At 33.9% G+C, this 18,999-nt stretch overlaps 1 protein-coding gene across 2 annotated transcripts in view; it reads left to right on the top strand.

Annotated features, from left to right (window-relative positions):
• LOC149804110 (phospholipid-transporting ATPase ABCA3-like) overlaps positions 1-18,999 on the top strand; it is an 89,721-nt gene that overhangs the window by 19,764 nt on the left and 50,958 nt on the right. For both annotated transcript variants that reach the window (XM_089954075.1, XM_089954074.1), the window contains exons 3-6: positions 7,631-7,884; positions 10,570-10,807; positions 15,590-15,763; positions 17,846-18,027. In XM_089954075.1, the coding sequence (XP_089810201.1) occupies positions 7,631-7,884; positions 10,570-10,807; positions 15,590-15,763; positions 17,846-18,027 (848 nt within the window). The remainder of the gene's footprint in view (positions 1-7,630; positions 7,885-10,569; positions 10,808-15,589; positions 15,764-17,845; positions 18,028-18,999) is intronic.

The following is an 18,999-nucleotide window of genomic DNA, read 5'->3' on the forward strand; positions in this document are numbered from 1 at the left end:
CCATCAGTTTTAGATCCAGTACTAGCAAAAATTAAAAGCATGCTTTCAAGAGTTTCATCGTTCCAAGTTGTTAAACGCTTGTCTTAGATGCGTGGATGATAGCTTGCAGTGCGAACAATATATATGCAACTCCATGTGCTAAAGGTTCCAAGACTGATTACAATTTTAAACGGGAATTGACTGACATATAAGCAGAAATGATGACAATACCATGTGCACCAGGTGAAAACTCTGTGTCTTCTGCGCACTTCATATAGATCAAATGATAATGCATGATTTCATTTAACGTTGAACCAATGTACCCACAAACACTTTAGCTTGTAGTCTTTAAACGATCTTCTCTTTTATTCCGTTCCAATTGTTCTATACTCATGCCTTTGGAAGCCTCTTGGTCTCATGAGGTATGACACCAAGAAGAATTGCCGCTAACCTTCTTCTTTGATCTCGAAGTTCCCTGACGCAGCTTGATAAAAATCCCTTCATTCTAGGGATCGTCATCTTGTTGGTATTCTTCTGTGATAGAAAAGAGCACATTTTGTATACTTGTAACCTTTGGTATCCAGTGTCGAAAGTATGAAACATTTTGGCGCTCACCTAGGTTTATATCAATACTCGTTCTTGCACATCGTGGCAAAAGGGTTGATCTAGATTAGACGTTTCAATGACAATGATGTGGATAAAACATGATGGTTTAAGTTGGTCGATTGTAACACTATTTATTTATCAAACCGTTGTATTGGCGAATTTGTTCTACGTCGATGTGTTCTGTCAACATTACAAGATCACCGGTGGAGAATAGAAGATACTGACATACACAAGGATACAAGGAACACACATCTATGTATTTTATTTGCTCTCCTTGAGACACGTCCACTTAGTATAGCAAGCGTGTACCAATTACCCGTCATGCAACTAAACTATAGTGTGCATTTAAATGTTTGAGGGCCATTACGTCATACACTTTGGCAATAAGTCTAAATTCTGGATCTGTTTTGAAGCTTCGATCGTAGTCTTGTTCCCACAATTCTGTCACTTGATATCATTTACATTTTTAATTCCAGCATGTTTTCATGGTGAGGTCAAAGAAAGGATTCTTCAGGTCTCGTTGGGTTCAATAGAAAATCAATCACATACATATCCTTGAAATTCGTAAATGATTGGGGTTTACAACGATCTATTCAATTTTCTTTTCTCTACTGTTTCTAGCATGCCATACCCAGTTGTCTGAATTTTACACAAGTAATATGGTCAGAACAAAGCCTTGGTAGAGTATCTAGGGGAGTCGACGAAAGATGATTGACATGCAATGATACCTTATTTATTCTGCAGTGTGTCATCTATTCTTAAGACAAACCGACACGATTTGGTGAAGCGTGGAGTCGTCGACTAGTGTTTAAGCATGCCTTTCAACCTAGACCTCTTTGGTTAGCAACTACAATTGGTCATCAGGCTCTCTATAAACGTGGGATTCTATTTATGTACTGTCCAAAATGTATTTCATGTATATAGACCTTTGTCTATGTTGACAACCAAACTAAGTCGTAAAACCTGCCTCTTGTGTGTGAAAATACAATTGTGGATGTGTCTATAAACAATCCGACCGTCGCTTCCTTGTGTGTGATATATTTCATCCCCGTTTTATAGTGTATACCACTATTTTATGTGTTAGTATGATTGCATGTTTGGATGTATGATGTTTGTAAGCATTCCTATCTTTATCATTATATATTGCGTGTTGGATAGCATGCATGCGGTTCTGGATAGTCCTCAAAGAATGGGTGTTATATTATTCTCCAAACGTGGGAGTGGAATAGTATCTAACAATTTTAACATTACATGTCCAATAGTCCCTTTAATTGCTTTGCTTGTCTTTCTTTTAACATGAAGGCTTAGTGTTAAATTCATTATTGCACGTTGATACTTCCAGAATGTAAAATGTATACGGACAAAGGGCGGGAAGTCTCATATATATATATATATATATATATATATATATATATATATATATATATATATATATATATATATATATATATATCACGTTTGTCAGCATAGCAGCCACCAATGTAAATCTACGACCTAACTTTAACTTTAAGCATGTGTTCCAGTTCGAAGTCAACCACTTCTAACAATGTGCAAATGTAGCCTCAGCGTTAAATTCTAGTTAGGGCATATGTGGTAATTCCCGTTTGTCACCCAGACGATAATCCTACTCAAAAAGGTATGTGACTTTCAACGTTTTCTACTGCAATTGACAAACAATAACTGATTGAAGTTCGAGAAACGTACATTGTGTACTCACAGTTGTGACATTAATCTTGATAGTGAAATGGTAATTTGTTTGCTTCACTGTTATTTTGTCCTACTTTTATACCCTGTACAGCATGTGAATGAGTTTTTAACACCCTATCCAATGATGATTATTTCCTCGGGACCCCACTTTCTCAGAAAAGGACAACTAAACTCTCATAGTTCCGCTTCCTCTGGGAGCTACTTTCCCACGGGGCTTGTTGATTCTGTGCGAGGGTATATCAGTTCGGCACTGTAAGTAAATCTTAGCATGGGGCAATTCATTCTTGAAATCTTAGCATGCGGCAATTCATTCTTGAAATTTAAATGACGTTCCCCTTACGCGTATATGAAACGAAACTGGAGCAATTTATCTCCGATTTATATTTTGAAAGATCTTTTCTATTGTTAGTTTACGTAAGTGAATTTTTGACCAACTTAATGGATCGCACTTTTGGCACAATATTTTAAATTCTCAAGAAAGAGTTTAACATTACCTCTGTACATAAAATTTTAAGATTGATTAATAGCTGAAAAATTATTTATCCTTATTTAAAGAAAAAAAGAAATATACCCAGGTGTAAAATTTAAAATGATTTTGGCTATATTTCATCTTTTATGCTGTATCTGAAGGGCACATAAAGACAGAGGTATTCTAAACACACACTAATGCAAAATGCTGAATTGATCAGAAATTTGGAAAATTTAATGAATCTGAGGCCAGGTTCTTGAGTTTTCCAAGGGGTTTATTGGTGTGTGTGTGTGTGTGTGTGTGCGCGCGCGCGCGCGCGTCCAAGTCACACACTTAATAAATGGTTTAGTTGGGCTTAGACCCCTTTTATGGTATTTTTTCCTACAAGGGTTTTTGTCATTTATATTTCTCAAAAAAAACCAACGAAATAATAATGCATGGTGAAAGAAATCATAAGGATATGCTGCGCATTTGTAGGCAATGCTTTTTAACCTGACGACGCGTCAATGGCTGACTTTAAAAAAAATCAATGAATATTGTCGGGTCCTAATATGGTTTTCTTTTCATTTCATTTCCTTTTCGATTTCAGTTTTTATTGCAAAGTAGCTATCTCACAATAATTGCTAAAAATTCGAAACATAAGAAATGTTTATTTGTGCACTAATTAAGCCGTGTTAGCATCGTCATTAAGGGACATAACTCTAGACATCGGCTAGTCTACCTTGCAGAGGTGTATCTTTTAATAATGTATTTTTAGTCGATATATTTAGTTTTATTTTGCGTTATATTGTAATTGTGTTGCACTGGGTTTCATAATGCTACTGGGACACATTTAAATCGCAATAATTGAATTATACACAAAATGAGAAGACATCATCACATGACATGGAGGTGCATTCTAAAATAAGTTAGACATATTGGCATATAGTTCAAGGACTATCACATGAATATTTATGTGAACTAATAATTTCTGTTGTAGCTGGTTAGGCACCTTTTTCAAACCATGGACGTAAGATTTCTACCCAAATTATTACAGTCTTCTACCGCACCCAATCCCTCCCCACGCAACAGGTTCCTACAGGGCACGGTCTATGCATCAAAGAATACAACTTTATTGGCACAATTTATAGATAATTAAAATTGTTTAAAAGGTTTGTCTTACCCATTAAAAAAAATGAAAAATCAAATAAACTGAAATTGTCATACAAAGCACGTGTTACTGTATTAAGCCATCCATAAAAGTCCCTTATAGCAATTACAAACTGTTGCAATTAATCTATATTAAGTAGACACGGGAGTTCAAACTCTACGTTTCTTATTTTCTCAAAGGTGACCTGTTAAATCAGTTTTTACTGCGCTTGATGAATGTGTGACAAGGGAATTTGTTAGCATCTAACTGTGTATTATTTTAAAAAGTATGCAAGCAGTTTGATTTTCCTCCCTATGCTTAAAGCATTTAAAATAAGGGGCCGTGTAATTTAAATGACTGAGGTGATTTGACATAACAAACATGCTATAACCCCACCCCATCCCATCGTCATAGTAGGGAAGAGCAATGAATTCTTTGCCTGTTAAAATATCCTGTATTTGTAATATATAAACATCTGAAAATTCATTTTTGAATTTGTGTCAAATAAAAAACTATACATGCATTATGGCTCACAATTTGTAGCTATTTTTCTGATACTCCTTCCAACTCACTGGATGAGTTGCCAACAAACTTTATAAGCGCGTTTATAATAATGATCATTTTGTCTTCAATAGAAATGAGCCCTTCAGATATCAAATATGGCCTCCACGGCAATGATCTTGAAAATTTTGTAATCAGCACTAATCAACGAAAGGTTGTTGTCATGCAGAATTTCACTAAAAGACTTCTTATGATGCCTAGTTGGTCCTAAATATAAAGGCGCCGATCTGACATCCAGCCATCTTGACAATTTTGTTATCGCTGCTCCTCCTGAATGGATGTCAATATCGACATCGGGTTCTCACCAATAGACATCTTATAGGCTTGTTGACACTAAATGAAAATATTGGCAATCTTATGACAAATATTACTGCCAGGTGATTACAACACCTAGCAGTTAAAACCAAGGAATGGTTTTGCCTTTGATTTCTGGAAACTATATTTTTGCTAACTGGCAACAATTAAAAGAGCTACTAATGTTCATGCGATTTACATTTAAGTTAATATGCCATTCTGCTGCTTTTTTAAGTCTGGAATAATAGATTTCTTGATGTTAGATATAAGCAGAATGATGCTTATAATCTATCGCGTATTATATTTCAAGACGGCCTCTCGCATGACATTTTTACGACGACTATATTAAACCAAACTTTACACCAGCCAAACTTGTAAATAAAGAAAGGTTACTATTAGATACCGACGACTTAACATTACTACGTAAGTTATTAAATATATACGCATGTGTCAACATTCAAAAATGAATCAACAGATGGTTCTGTTACGGTGCATTATTTATGAACACTCACGAAAGATCCATTCATTAAAAGCTAAAGTCGCTGGTGACATTTTTCATGAAGAAAATACATATGAGAAAGCATATAAATTTTTGATTGACACATAAGATAAGTTGAAGAAAAGGAAGAGAAAGGGACAGTCATATATATATATATATATATATATATATATATATATATATATATATATATATATATATATATATATATATATATATATCGAGACAACTATCAGTACTGTGGAATAATAATTTTCGTTAGATTCGACTCATCTTTTATTACCAAACAAACCAATATAATGCACAATGTCCTAATATAATTCTACTACTACATCATTGATCTAATTTGATTGTCAGCATTATAGTGAAAACTATCCCGATCAAGAAGTGATCCTAATACCACAATAACGAAAATAAATACATTTCGTTTCATAATTATTTTATAGATGATGCATTTGTAAAAGATGAAAATGAAGTTGTCATGAAGATTACAATCATATTTCAATATAACTTTGGGTTCATTAGACGATCATTAAAACCGCTTTCAAAGAACCGCAATGAAGACTAATTTACTGAAACCACTCAACGTATTGTTCATGTTTAATCCAAATATTGAACTATATGAATGAATGCTTACGGTACACGGATGACGCTTCAAAGCATCTTCGATGAAACTAAATTGCAAACGAATCAAGAAACGTAGATCACGATTGTCAGTGTGCAAAGATGTTTTGAAACACGCTACATTGAATTCTCTTGGTGATTTACATGATTACTACGTGAGATGTTTTATGAGTTTAGGTATATAAGTATGAATATATACAAACTAAATCACGCGCATTAACTTAATGCACCCGGACATGTTTATGATGCTAATTTAGTTAAAGCCGAATTAAAATTATTTACAGTCTGTGTTCCTGCAGATTGAATGAGTTACTAGGATATAAATTGGATTAATACCAAATATAAGGCTACATCAAATCGCGAGTACTATGTAGACACTGGTACGAGTTCTATGTAGACACTGGTACGAGTTCTATGTAGACACTGGTACAATTTCATGCAAAAGAAAACTGATCCTGATCTCAACTATACAATTTTTAAATAATAATAACTTGCCATATATTGCTTGTTATAACAGACACCACACATTTCTGAACATGTCATTGTTGCATTGCATTCTATCTGCTACCGTTGGGAATGGTTATGTCCACCACATTCAGATCTGGTTCAGGTTTATTACTAATAAGACATGTGAAAAGCTATGTATTTTCCTTATGTTGCCATAAATGTGTGCTACCACTATTTATTTACCTAACACGTGAAGACATGTAACTAAAGACAACACTAGCACCCATTACAATGGCAATAAATACATACTCATAAGCTACCTGCTATTAAAAAGAAGTAAGTTTACGTTGTCTAAAACAGCATTGGACAAAAAATAAAAATAAAACACAATATACAGATTGTTCAACATGTGTACATGTGTAACCAAATATTCATCTTTCTACATAGGGGGCATTACATAGTGGTCTGTCGTATTTTGTGCCATTCATGGCACTCTTGTTAATATTTCTGAATAAAATGTAATTTGTGCAGTAACTAACTCGAAGATGATTTTGTCCTCATTAATGGACATAACTGTACATAGTGTGTCGTGAATAATCGAATCTTCAAAATACATGTTTGTCTTTATGTGCACCATACGTCAGGCATTTGTGATGTAGCACTGGATCTAAATAGAATATGAAGGTTACCATGTTTTATAACTGTTGTGATATAAAGGTATCAATTTATTAGTAAATTAAAATGTTTAATTGTTTCTTTTTTCTTTCCACTGGGACATGCAGCAGGTTTGATAATGCTAACAGGACACATTAAATAAATGGATGCACAAAATGAGAAGACATAACACTTCATGGAGAGTAAATTAGAGAGATTCGTATCAAGTTTAAGGACTGGCACATGATTAAGTTTATGAATCTAAAATGACTCGTTTACATAATTGGGAACCTTCACAGAATCCAAGATATGGACCCAGCTTATCTACCTTGATAATACTTTAAAGACACACGTTGATATACTGCCAGGTTTTGAAACATGCACCCAAATTAGCACTTTATCCACTGTAGGAAACTAAAGAGACTGGCTTAGTTGCACTAAATTTTCATAATGTCTTCTCAGATGAGAATTTTACAATACATTGCTTTCAATACCTCTTACACTAGGTGTATTTCAGACTTAGCAGACAAGATGAAATATATCATTAAATTCTTTAGAATTCTACACATGGGAGAAAATGCATTTCCTACACCACTAGCAACCTTCCACTGCAGTACAGGGTAGCTTGTAATACAAAACATATTTCAATATTTCATTCCAGAATACACGTATGATGGGTTCCTGTTCATCCAGTACATCCTTGACAAGACCATCATAGAGCAGTTCAATCGTTCGGTGAACTTTACAAAAGACTTTGACATGAAGTTGAAGAGAATGCCCTACCCACCATATATTGAAGATCCGCTTGCGTCGATACTACAGTCTAATTTGCCCCTGTTCATTGTCCTTAGCGTCCTGCTGAATGCACTTCAAATATCCAAAAACATTGCATATGAAAAGGAAAAAATGTTGAAGGTACGAGTATATTGAAAACATTGTGTATCTGAGGGTGTGATGACATTATTGTTGGCTTTACTGTTATTCTGGTATCATTGGGGCCAGTAAAGGAGACATGTTGCAATGTTTTAACTATCCTTATCCAATGCAAATGTGTTATCCACATTATGACACATTTAGACCATTTTATGACGATATTGCAAACAATGCACTCTTGCTGTCGTTTAATCTGAAGGAGCATAATTATATCTCATGGTTCATGCCATCAAATTTAAAATTCCCTCATATTCGTATACATATTAAATTACTACTTTCCTGTCGGCAGTCAATGGTGCACAAAAGTATGCATAGTAGACACAAGGTACATATGTCACACTGTCATGCTGTTGAGCTCTCTGTTCAGGATCTACATCAGCAATGTATCATCAGACATGCAATAAGATCAAGGAATATTTCTGATTAATGAATTAATGCACCAATGAATGGCAAATAGTTAGAAAAGTTATAATAATTAGAAATCATATCTTTACCTTTGATGAAGAACATGTTATAGGCAAGATGCAATGTTTTTATGCTGATGAGACCTCATATAAGTTCTATATTCATCTTTTAAGCACTGATTAGGAACTGTTGCAGATCCTGGTTACTCTTTTTCATAGTTTTGGTTTCTTCCACATACTTACCTTGTTCAAATTCAGAGTTTGGATGAAGTTTGGTTTTTATGAGACCATGAATGAGTTTGTACATGATTTACTGTCCGTACTCGGCAGCCACTATTTAAATTTAACTCATTCAACTTGGAATAGACTACTTAAATTTAGTATGGCTCATTCAACTTGGAATCCACTACTTAAATTTAGTATCTCATTCAACTTGGAATCCACTACTTAAATTTAGTACGCTCATTCAACTTGGAATCCACTACGCAAATTTGTAAGGCTCATTAAACTTGGAATCCACTACTTAAATTTAGTATGGATCACTCACATTGGAATCAACTACTTAAATTTAGTACGCTCATTCAACTTGGAATCCACTATGTAAATTTGTATGGCTCCTTCAACTTGGAATCAACTACTTAAATTTAGTATGGCTCACTCAACTTGGAATCCACTATGTAAATTTGTGTGGCTCATTCAACGTGTCTGTCTGGATTGCATGTGCTCCATATTCGGATTCAAATGGCACATCACCTGGATCATCCAGGATTTCGGACAGATTTCGTGTATATTTTTAAATTCTTAGAATCTTGCCTAAGTTGATTGTAAGTGCTTAAACATTGACATTTTTATAATTCACCTTTATTGCTGTGCATATCCTGTTTTCTTTATACATTGTTTTCCTGTAATTGGCCATGCTGAGCAAATTAAAGCAGCTTAAGAGCAATTGGCGATGCTGCTATTACTAATAGTTACAGTTAAGAATTATTAGGATGTATTGTGAATTGTATTTGTGATCCATCACAGTTATTCAAGTTGTAAAATTGTTGGAGTACAACCTTTATATTCCGATTGTAAGTAATCAAGAAATGTGAACTTGCAGTCAATACTGAAACTATTTACTAAATCTGGTTACTTGGTCAAGCTTGCATATTATAAACATTTCATCATGCACATCAAGACAGTCGCATTTACCAGTATAAATGCTAAACCATAATCAAAAATGTTCATCAGACTGCTCCAGTGGCCTAGTGGTTAGAGCACCTGCCACACAAGTGAGAGGTTGTGGGTTCAAACCCTGGCAGAGTCATACCAAAGACTTTTAAAATTGGTACTAACAGCTGCCTCGCTAGGCACTCAGCATTAAGAGGTTAGTGTTAGGACTGGTCAGACTAGTGTCAGGATAATGTGACTTGGTGGGACATGCTACATGTCTGCGGCATGATACCCCGGTGCTAGACATCACAATAAACTGCTACAATGCAGACATCATAGCGATATGACTGAAAAATTGTTAAAGCTACATTAAAAATCCTAATCACACACACACACACACACACACACACAAATGTTGATCTGAATTCTGGTACGGTATGATGCTTAAGCAAATCAATTTAAGCATTGCTCTTTAAAATAAAAATGCAATTAAGAAGTTACACTATCACATGTCAGTATTTTATCAGTCATTATATCTGAATCATTGCCTGGAACAGTTAGACAAGTATTATTCATGTAAATATACTAAAGGTGGCTCTTGTTCCATGACAAAAGGAATAAGTCATCCACGATATCGAAAACTCCATACCTATAATGAGTCCTTAGAAACTATTTAATTTATGCAAATCTTGTTACTTTTCATTTTTCTTCTTCTCATCATTACGAATTTGTGTCTCTTGACAGAAAATTATATATGCATATTATACTGGTACAATAGTTGTGACATTAATTGTTCATCAATGTATGATGAAAGATAAAACATGTAGCGTTAGAGATAGAGAGTTTTCAGATCGTATCAGTTAATCAAGCATGAACTGACATTATATACTACAGTCACATTGTATGCGATAAAGTATATCATTCTATCAAATTGTGCATTTGAATTGTAACACAATGTTTTCTTAGTTACTAGTGGAATAATGACTCACTGTTCCCATATCAACATAAGTGTTTCTTATTCATGTTTGATTGCAATATATTTCTACAAGTTATAGTGGTTTTTAAGAAAAACTTCCAACAACTCTAATCGTTTCTTTTGCAAAAACAGGAATCAATGAAAATGATGGGTCTAAGCAATGCTGTCTACTGGCTGTCATGGTTTGTGAAGTGTCTCATCTACCTGGCTGTTGCCATGCTTTTCTATACGATGCTGCTCTCCATCAAGTTCACCGAGAAAGGGAAGGTTCTTTCTTTCACAGATCCCACATTGTTCTACATGTTTCTCTTCTGCTACAGCCTGTCCGTCATTGCCTTCAGTTTTATGGTGAGCACCTTTTTCAAGAAAGGTGAGTCTTATTTAATCTTGCACATTGGCTGACAATTTTAATATGTTATTATTACCTTTCGAACACAATGTCGCATTGTCCTGTTCATGTATGTGTGTTCTTTCATTATTTATGAAAATAAACTAGTAATGTGGATATGCAGTTGTATCAGTATGGATTTATTTCTGCTCTTGCTTTGCGACAGGTTCAATTTATGGTTTATGTATGAAAGGTTGCTGGGATCAAAGGTGGACAACTAACATGGATATATTTTTACTCTTTATTTGGAATCAGTATACAAAATGGCAGATATAAAAATATGAACTTTTATTATTTTGAGCACTAAATTGTTACAATATGTTGCAAACTAACTCTGATGGTTTTGAAACTTAAATTTAATAACTGAATTGTAAAATTGAATACATGCAAAAAAGGTGAAAGAGGATTGACGTTACATGTGTTCCCTGATCTCCCAATGCGACAAACAAATGAACATATAGACCAAGTGCAGCTAACAGTTTTGAAACTTAGATTTTATAACGAAATTGTAACATTGAATACATGCGAAACAAGTGAAAGAGGACTGACATAAATTATGTTCCATGAATCCCTAACCTAAAAGCCAAAGCTTAAAGAATATCTTGCACAGTTGGAAATCAATATTGAAACGATATCACAGATATGCAGACGTACATTTTATTACGTATTATTTCATAATGAGATAAATAATTGCATAAGTGTGAGAAAAAGTTGTCGCCATCCAAAATGCCTAAAACATTAAACTCCAAACAATAACAAATAGTTTAAGATATTAACTTGTTTGAATAGTTTTCTACAATGAATTTTGCAAATCATTGTGACTAAATTTACATGACCTATTTCAATTTTGCAAATCATTGTGGCTAAAATTACTTGACCTATTTCTATTTTGATACTCAGTATATATATCATACATACAGAGCCTAGTACACTCTACAACAAACAGATAGAGGTTAAAGACAAACCTCTTGATTCAATATAAGGATTTTACATTTTTTCAATAGCAGTTTTATCTCTCATCACATTCATCACCATCTTTGAAAATGGTAGAGAACATGCAGACATACTAGCATTGGTAGAAAACTGAAAAAATGTTGCTTTTGAAGTTTGGGTGCAGTGAATGTTACCCAGTAAGACTGCAAACTTGCCAAGACCACAAAATTCACGTCGGAGTTCAGAAATCAACATAAAATCATGATAGCTAAAGACACAATGATCCATTTGTTTAAAATTTTCTCATAAGATATTATTGTCTGGTGTTGTTCAGATACAACAACTAAGTAATGATCTACAATAATCCACAAGAGCCCGGAATTAGATAGTGCTTACCTATTCTGTTCTGACTACCATCTATATAAAGCCCACAGACTATAACTAAGATCAAGTTCATGTGCTCACTCCTAATTCCACGATATTGACTATGTCAATCTCGCCATTCATGTCAAGACTAAGTTTCCACTTAACTCATGAAATGGTCTATATATACTAAAAGCACAGATAAGGAAGACAATTTTGTGGATACACACATCTATTTATCCATGTATTGTTCCCTCTGTCATTAACTGTATTATCAACTCATTAGGCAGCCTACATATTAAGGGTGTGCTTTTCATACACCAGTAAAACAAAGTTTTATGTGAGTAGTTGCTTCTTAAATAAAATTTTGAACATAAAGGTACACTTTTGATATCTTAAGCTGTATAATTTGTACAGGGAAAAATGTTCCATTGTAAAGCAGGTGGACAAATATTATTATTAAGCTCTACCTCATAATGCCTTTCATTATAATACTATTCTGGATATAATGGTACTGCTATAGATTCCATGCAAAACATGAAGTCATTATATTTGAACTGATCTATAAAATGTATGACAATATAGATTGAAACATTTCTGTTGAAACAGTTTTCAAAACACATTCAAGCATATCCGCTATGCTTTGACTCTCACTAGACCTCAGTTCAGTACACACTACTGTTCTTGGCGTGCTGCGATTTGGTGGATGTCATGGTCAGCAGTCCCAGGTACTCCATTATAATGAGGGATAACTATATTTATAATTGAAAATGTTTGGAGTGTGTTCAACAAATTTCGATTTTGACTAAATGTAGTTAAGGAGATAATAATATGGGTTTACAAAAATGCTAGATTTGGGTTCCCATTTCAGTAAATAAATGTATCTATGACCAAAGCTGTAAAATACATTCTATAATACATATGTAATACATATGTAATACACAGAATGCACATGGAATACGAATTGAATACACATGGAATACACATGGAATACATATGGAATGCACATGAAATACATATGGAAAGAAAGTTCTTTCAGACTGAGCTTGGTGTTCACTTAATCAAAATTGACATATAATTATATATACATTACATAAATTTTTACATATGGCTGCTCATTTTATGAAAGCATATTTTTTATTCATATTTATTGTATTTTCTTGCTGATGTGTTGAATCCAATTTAAAACTGCACATGCTTGCAACTGCCTATCGCACAATGGGCCAGCACATCTGGGTCGATCTGGTTTGTAAGTAGTAAATACTAGAATATACAAAAAAAACGTAATCTGCCTGCGTATGATGCAATACGCAGATCAGGGTCTATGTTGTTTGCAGCTGGACTCATCTTATGAGCTGGTATATATGGGACCTATGTCCTCTCTACCATTATTATTGCTACTTGATTCTATGAATGAATAAACCAAACAAGGAAGGAACAAACAATTATTAAATGATTATACTGAAATAAACAAACAAGAAGATATTGGAACCTACAGCACAGAATGATATTAGGAATTAAATATTATCATCATTTTTACAAATGGCAGATAATTTGTATATATAGGTAAATTGGAGTGCTCTTTAACTTCACATTTGATTTCCTATTCTTCATTACAATTTTAACTTCAAGTGCTCATTGAAGTTTACTCCTAGTTTGAATATGCACACAAAATGCACTATGAATCAAGTTTAATCTTAAGCATATTGTATTCTAGCACACGGATATATAAATGGAGAGGATTACATTATCAATTAAATCCCAATCCAACCACCTCACACTCCCACAATTGTCCACCCACCAACAACTTTCAAAATAATATTAGGAGCAATGACATAAAGATCTGACATACACACCAACCCCTTTGAAAACAAGCAAAAAGAAACTACTCATGCATGTGCAAGTACATTTATGAATGGTGTAATGAAGTTGGGTCTGCTTTCTACCTTACTCTTTTATGATAATGAGCTGAGGCCAAAAGGGTCAACTGAATTGCCCCTTAGTGGTCAGATACTGGTTTCATTGGGCAATCATGTATAGGGGCTTGCAACTGCACACAGTTAACTGAATTGTAATTAGCGCCACCTTCAACTGAACTGCAACGGAGCAGAGACATTATCAATTAAATCCCAATCCAGCCACCACCCACACCCGAAACTGTCTGCCCACCACCCGGTTTGAAAATAAAATTAGGAGCAATGACATATTGATCTAACATACACACCTTATTCGAAGATGCCGTATAGAGAAACATTTTTATTTGTTTCGGAAAACTTATTTCTTGTTTAAAGGTATGTATTAAATATTATCTCATCCGCATAGATGATTATTCTGCGTTATACTAGACACAAAGAAGCAAAACAGATGTACAATACAAAAATGTCATCTGTGTATTATAGTCCAACATAAATATTGTAATTACATAGATATTTTCAACTATAATTTTGAAGCATGTTAAGTCCATTTCCTCCGTATGCCTAACCTAATAGCAGGCATGACATTTGTAAACCAACAATTGTTTTTATTGACAAGAAGTGTTAACGACCGTGACACCATTAATCCATCATTTTCAGCATGACCTTAAAAGAGAAATACAATAGTTAGAAAATCACATAAAAGAGAGGCACTAATAATCCAGCTCCACTCCATTCAGGTAAATCTGGGCTTGCATCCATTTACATATCAGAAGGAATGGATTTGATTTTACCTCGAACCTCTTATGAATGTTAGTTATAATCAGAAGAAAAGGACCACGTTGCTCGTTTTGTGTTATATACCCCCAATCAATAAATATTAACTTCATTAACGTTTATATTTCATTTCTACTCTTGACTGAAATTGAGAAAGCCTATTGAAACTAATCTATATTCTCTGAAAATGTTATTATCTTGTGGAACCTTAGGTCTCAAAATAATGGCAGTAAATATACGAGACAAAATCAATAAAATGATTTGTTATCTAAATTTTTATAGGTCGAAACATGTTCATTACATTATTGTGATGCATTGCTTTTGCCAAAAGTAATGCATTACCTTGGAAAAAAGTAGACATTGTGTAACAGAAAGCATTTGGTATCAGAATGACAATGAAAAACCTTATCCTAATTTCAAATGTGGTACCTTTCAAAAGTAATGCATTACTTTTTATGAAATACAGAGAAGAAATGCACTTTTTTATTTCTTACATTTGAATGCCTTGTATTTACCTTATTTTACTTAAAGGCCACTTATAACCTGTGGTTAAGTTTTGAGTTAAATTAGATTTGTTTTCAGTTTTCATGAAAGGCAGAGATGCAGTAGATTCACAATTGGCCTTTCTCAGAGTATTTAGACATTGTGTTATTATCCTTGATTTATGTTACGGAAAACTTTGCACTTCTTTGATTTTTCACAGATAATTCAGGTTTATTATACATTAATGTACTACTCACTTGATATAATGCTGAATCACCTTATTTTCATGTTACAGCTAACACTGCTGCCTTCTCTGCTGGCATTTTGTTCTTTTTGACTTTCTGTGTGTTCTACATTCTGGATCAATACTACAGTACAATGACCCAAAGTCAGAAATTAGCTGCTTGCCTGTTGTCCAATATTGCCATGGCATTTGGGGTCAAGGCCATCGCCATCTATGAGGGAATAGGTAAATATTGCAGTGTTCTATTTCACATCTTGGTAAATAGATTTTCATTCAAGTTAAGGCATAACGTAAACAAGTTTGTCAGTTTCTATACCATACCCTGTAGCATGTGACACAAATTATGTTATTTGTCCTCAGTATCATCTTACTGAAATTGCTTTAAATGAATTCTTACATAAATGGTGTGTAGAATTGTTGGATGAACTGCGTGAACTATCCATGTGTCAACATTGGAGTTCATGAATTGTCTGAGTGCATGTCTTAGAAAGTTATCATCTTTCATGCTCATATGTTTTATATTTATCCAATGTGCACCAATAAAAACGAATCTGATATTCATCTCGTGCATAATGGCTGAAAGCATGAACTGATATTATATCCAGTCATGTTACACAGAAAGTGGACAATCTATGAAGGAAAATAAATCAAAGCACTTGTCATTGCATCTTGTTCATCTAAATGCACAAGTATTTTATATCTTTATTTTGTATTAGTCAAATTACTGTTCAGAATCTGAGTAACACCATATAGTTGTTTGAGTAATACCATATAGTTGTCTGAATAATACCATATAGTTTTCTGAGCAATACCATATAGTTGTCTGAGTAAAACCATATAGTTGTCTGAGTAAAACCATATAGCTGTCTGAGTAATACCATATAGTTATCTGAGTAATACCATATAGTTGTCTGAGTAATACCATATAGGTGTCTGAGTAACACCATATAGTTGTCTGGGTAATACCATATAGTTGTCTGAGTAATGCCATATAGTTATCTGTCAAACTTTGTTGCATGTTATCCCTCATAGGTAACAAATAAACTGTTTCATGCTAAACATGTTGCTAAAGTGGTCCTTCACTCATCCTTGTATCTGGTTCATGTGTAACATGCTTTTGTAAATCTAATGTGCTTAGAAACAGAACAAAAAAGTAAATAGGTGATTGCAGTCAGTTTCTTCAACCTGACCTCATAAGATAGGACCTGATTGTAATCTGAACAGATTTCTTGTTTATTTTGTGTCAGACACAAAGGATAGTGAAATATTTTGCAGGCCTTTCTTGTTTCTTCAGCTTCAACCCAAAAGTGACTTGTGAATTTGAGTGTGACGAGACGCATGCATTTTCATGAAATGGATCAGTCAGGATAAAACATTGCCATTCCCATCTTTAAAACCAATCTTGAAAAGCATTGTCCCATCCTCACTAAACACAGATATATCTACTTGACTGATATTAGGTTTGTGAGTAAACATCAGACATTTGTTTGGCAGACTGAAATTAAATTAGTATTTCATATATTCTCTCAGACCTGATAGATATTAATAGCTTTGCTTTGTTTTTCATCTTCCATTTTCATTTAAATTGTATGTTTTGTAGTGTTTGTTTCATCATTAAAATTTTCAATTTGGAGTCAAATTTATTTATGTTAAACTGTTAAACATCTTATACTATGACGTTTATTCAAATATTTGCCTCACGATCATGCCAACGTCGTAGGAGCCTGGCAGGCAACTTGCATGCTATATGGGTCATAAACTGAGCCTAGATTACTTTTAGGCTGCACTTTTTAACACTGAATTTATGCGAAGAACTGGACAGCAAGTATTATTTGATAAGACCTTTAATAATAAAATGACTGCTTGTAGAAAAAAACATTTCCCAGAGGAAACAATACTTTGACCTTAGACCGCACATTATTTTTGTGAGTACTGTATGTACTCACTTGTAAATCAGGTCAAACTGCAAACTACACATTATTCTTGTGAGTACTGTATGTACTCACTTGTAAATCAGGTCAAACTGAAAACTACACATTATTCTTGTGAGTACTGTATGTACTCACCTGTAAATCGGGTCAAACTGCATATTGCATAGACTCATATTTGCTGTTGCATAATGCTCCTTCATATATGGATTTGTGCAGTTCATTAGGAGTAATTGGTTGAACAAACAACGTTGATCCTGATCTGACAGTGCAGCTTGTATTAGTAGATTAGTTCTATGTTCTTTACAGTTGGATCTGTCTTAGAAGCAAGTAATTATGGTAGGTGTAATGGCTGATCTATTAAAGTATTTTTCACCAGGATCAGGAGCGCAATGGAGTAATTTCCATGAGCCAGGAGTAGTGGACGACAACTTCACCCTACTGTTAGCCATTATCATGCTGCTTGTGGACACAGCAATCTACATGATTGTTGCAATGTATGTGGACAGTGTCCACCCAGGGGAATTTGGTGTAGCGCAGCCTTTCTATTTTCCTTTCCTGGTAAGAATAAAATTGATGTGTTCAATTTATTGGGGGAACGAATGATGAAACATATAAAACCCCATTAGCAGCAACAAGACCAATAATAATAATAATAATAATAACGCTGTATTTATAGAGGGTGACTCATTAGTCAAGAACTATTAAGGACTATTGTCCCTTGAGGCCCTCTTAAGGAGAGTATAACAATGCACATTATATGAAGATAGCAATAATTACTGTTTATTTTAAGATGTTTAGTGTTACAATACTAAATTCAATTATCTATTAGAAACACATACATGCTCATGATATCTATTCTTAAATACTCTAGTATTTTCAGCAGATTTTACATGTAGTGGAAGCTTATTCCACAGAACTATACCAAAGTACTGGAAACTCTTTTTAAATTGTTCTGTTCTTGGTTTTGGTACTAGAAGGTTTCCATGTGATATTGATCTCAACTGGCATTGTGTTGGAAGAGGCCTGAATAAGTCCTGAAGATACTCTGGTGCAGTTCCATGTAGACATTTATATAAAAGAACTACCTTGTGAAAATCTGTCCTGTCATATATTTTGAAGCATTTGAGTTCTATGAATAATACTTTTGAGGGATGATCAATAGATGCATCTAAAATTACATGTGCTGCTTGTTTCTGAAGTTTATAAATCCTATCAAGCTCAGATCTAGCACAGTTTCCCCATACATTAGGACAATAATCCATTGTTGGAAGAATATATGAATTGTATAGATTGCAAGTTTCCATAGGTAAAAATCAATCAGAATAAATAAAACAACATTCCATTACAGACGTTTTTTTCATTAATGCAAATATAATTTCATAAATATTATATGTAAACGAGTTTAAAACTAAGAAATAAAAAACATCATCAAAATGCACTTACACTGTAATGAGAATCATTCATCATTTGCTTAAAATTATTAGTCAGGTATGTATTCATCACATAGCAACACATTGTTGTCAGGTATGT

This window comes from Sinohyriopsis cumingii, chromosome 3 (assembly GCF_028554795.1).
Source record: "Sinohyriopsis cumingii isolate HCF-2022 chromosome 3, ASM2855479v2, whole genome shotgun sequence".
NCBI classification, from domain to species: Eukaryota; Metazoa; Mollusca; class Bivalvia; order Unionida; family Unionidae; genus Sinohyriopsis; species Sinohyriopsis cumingii.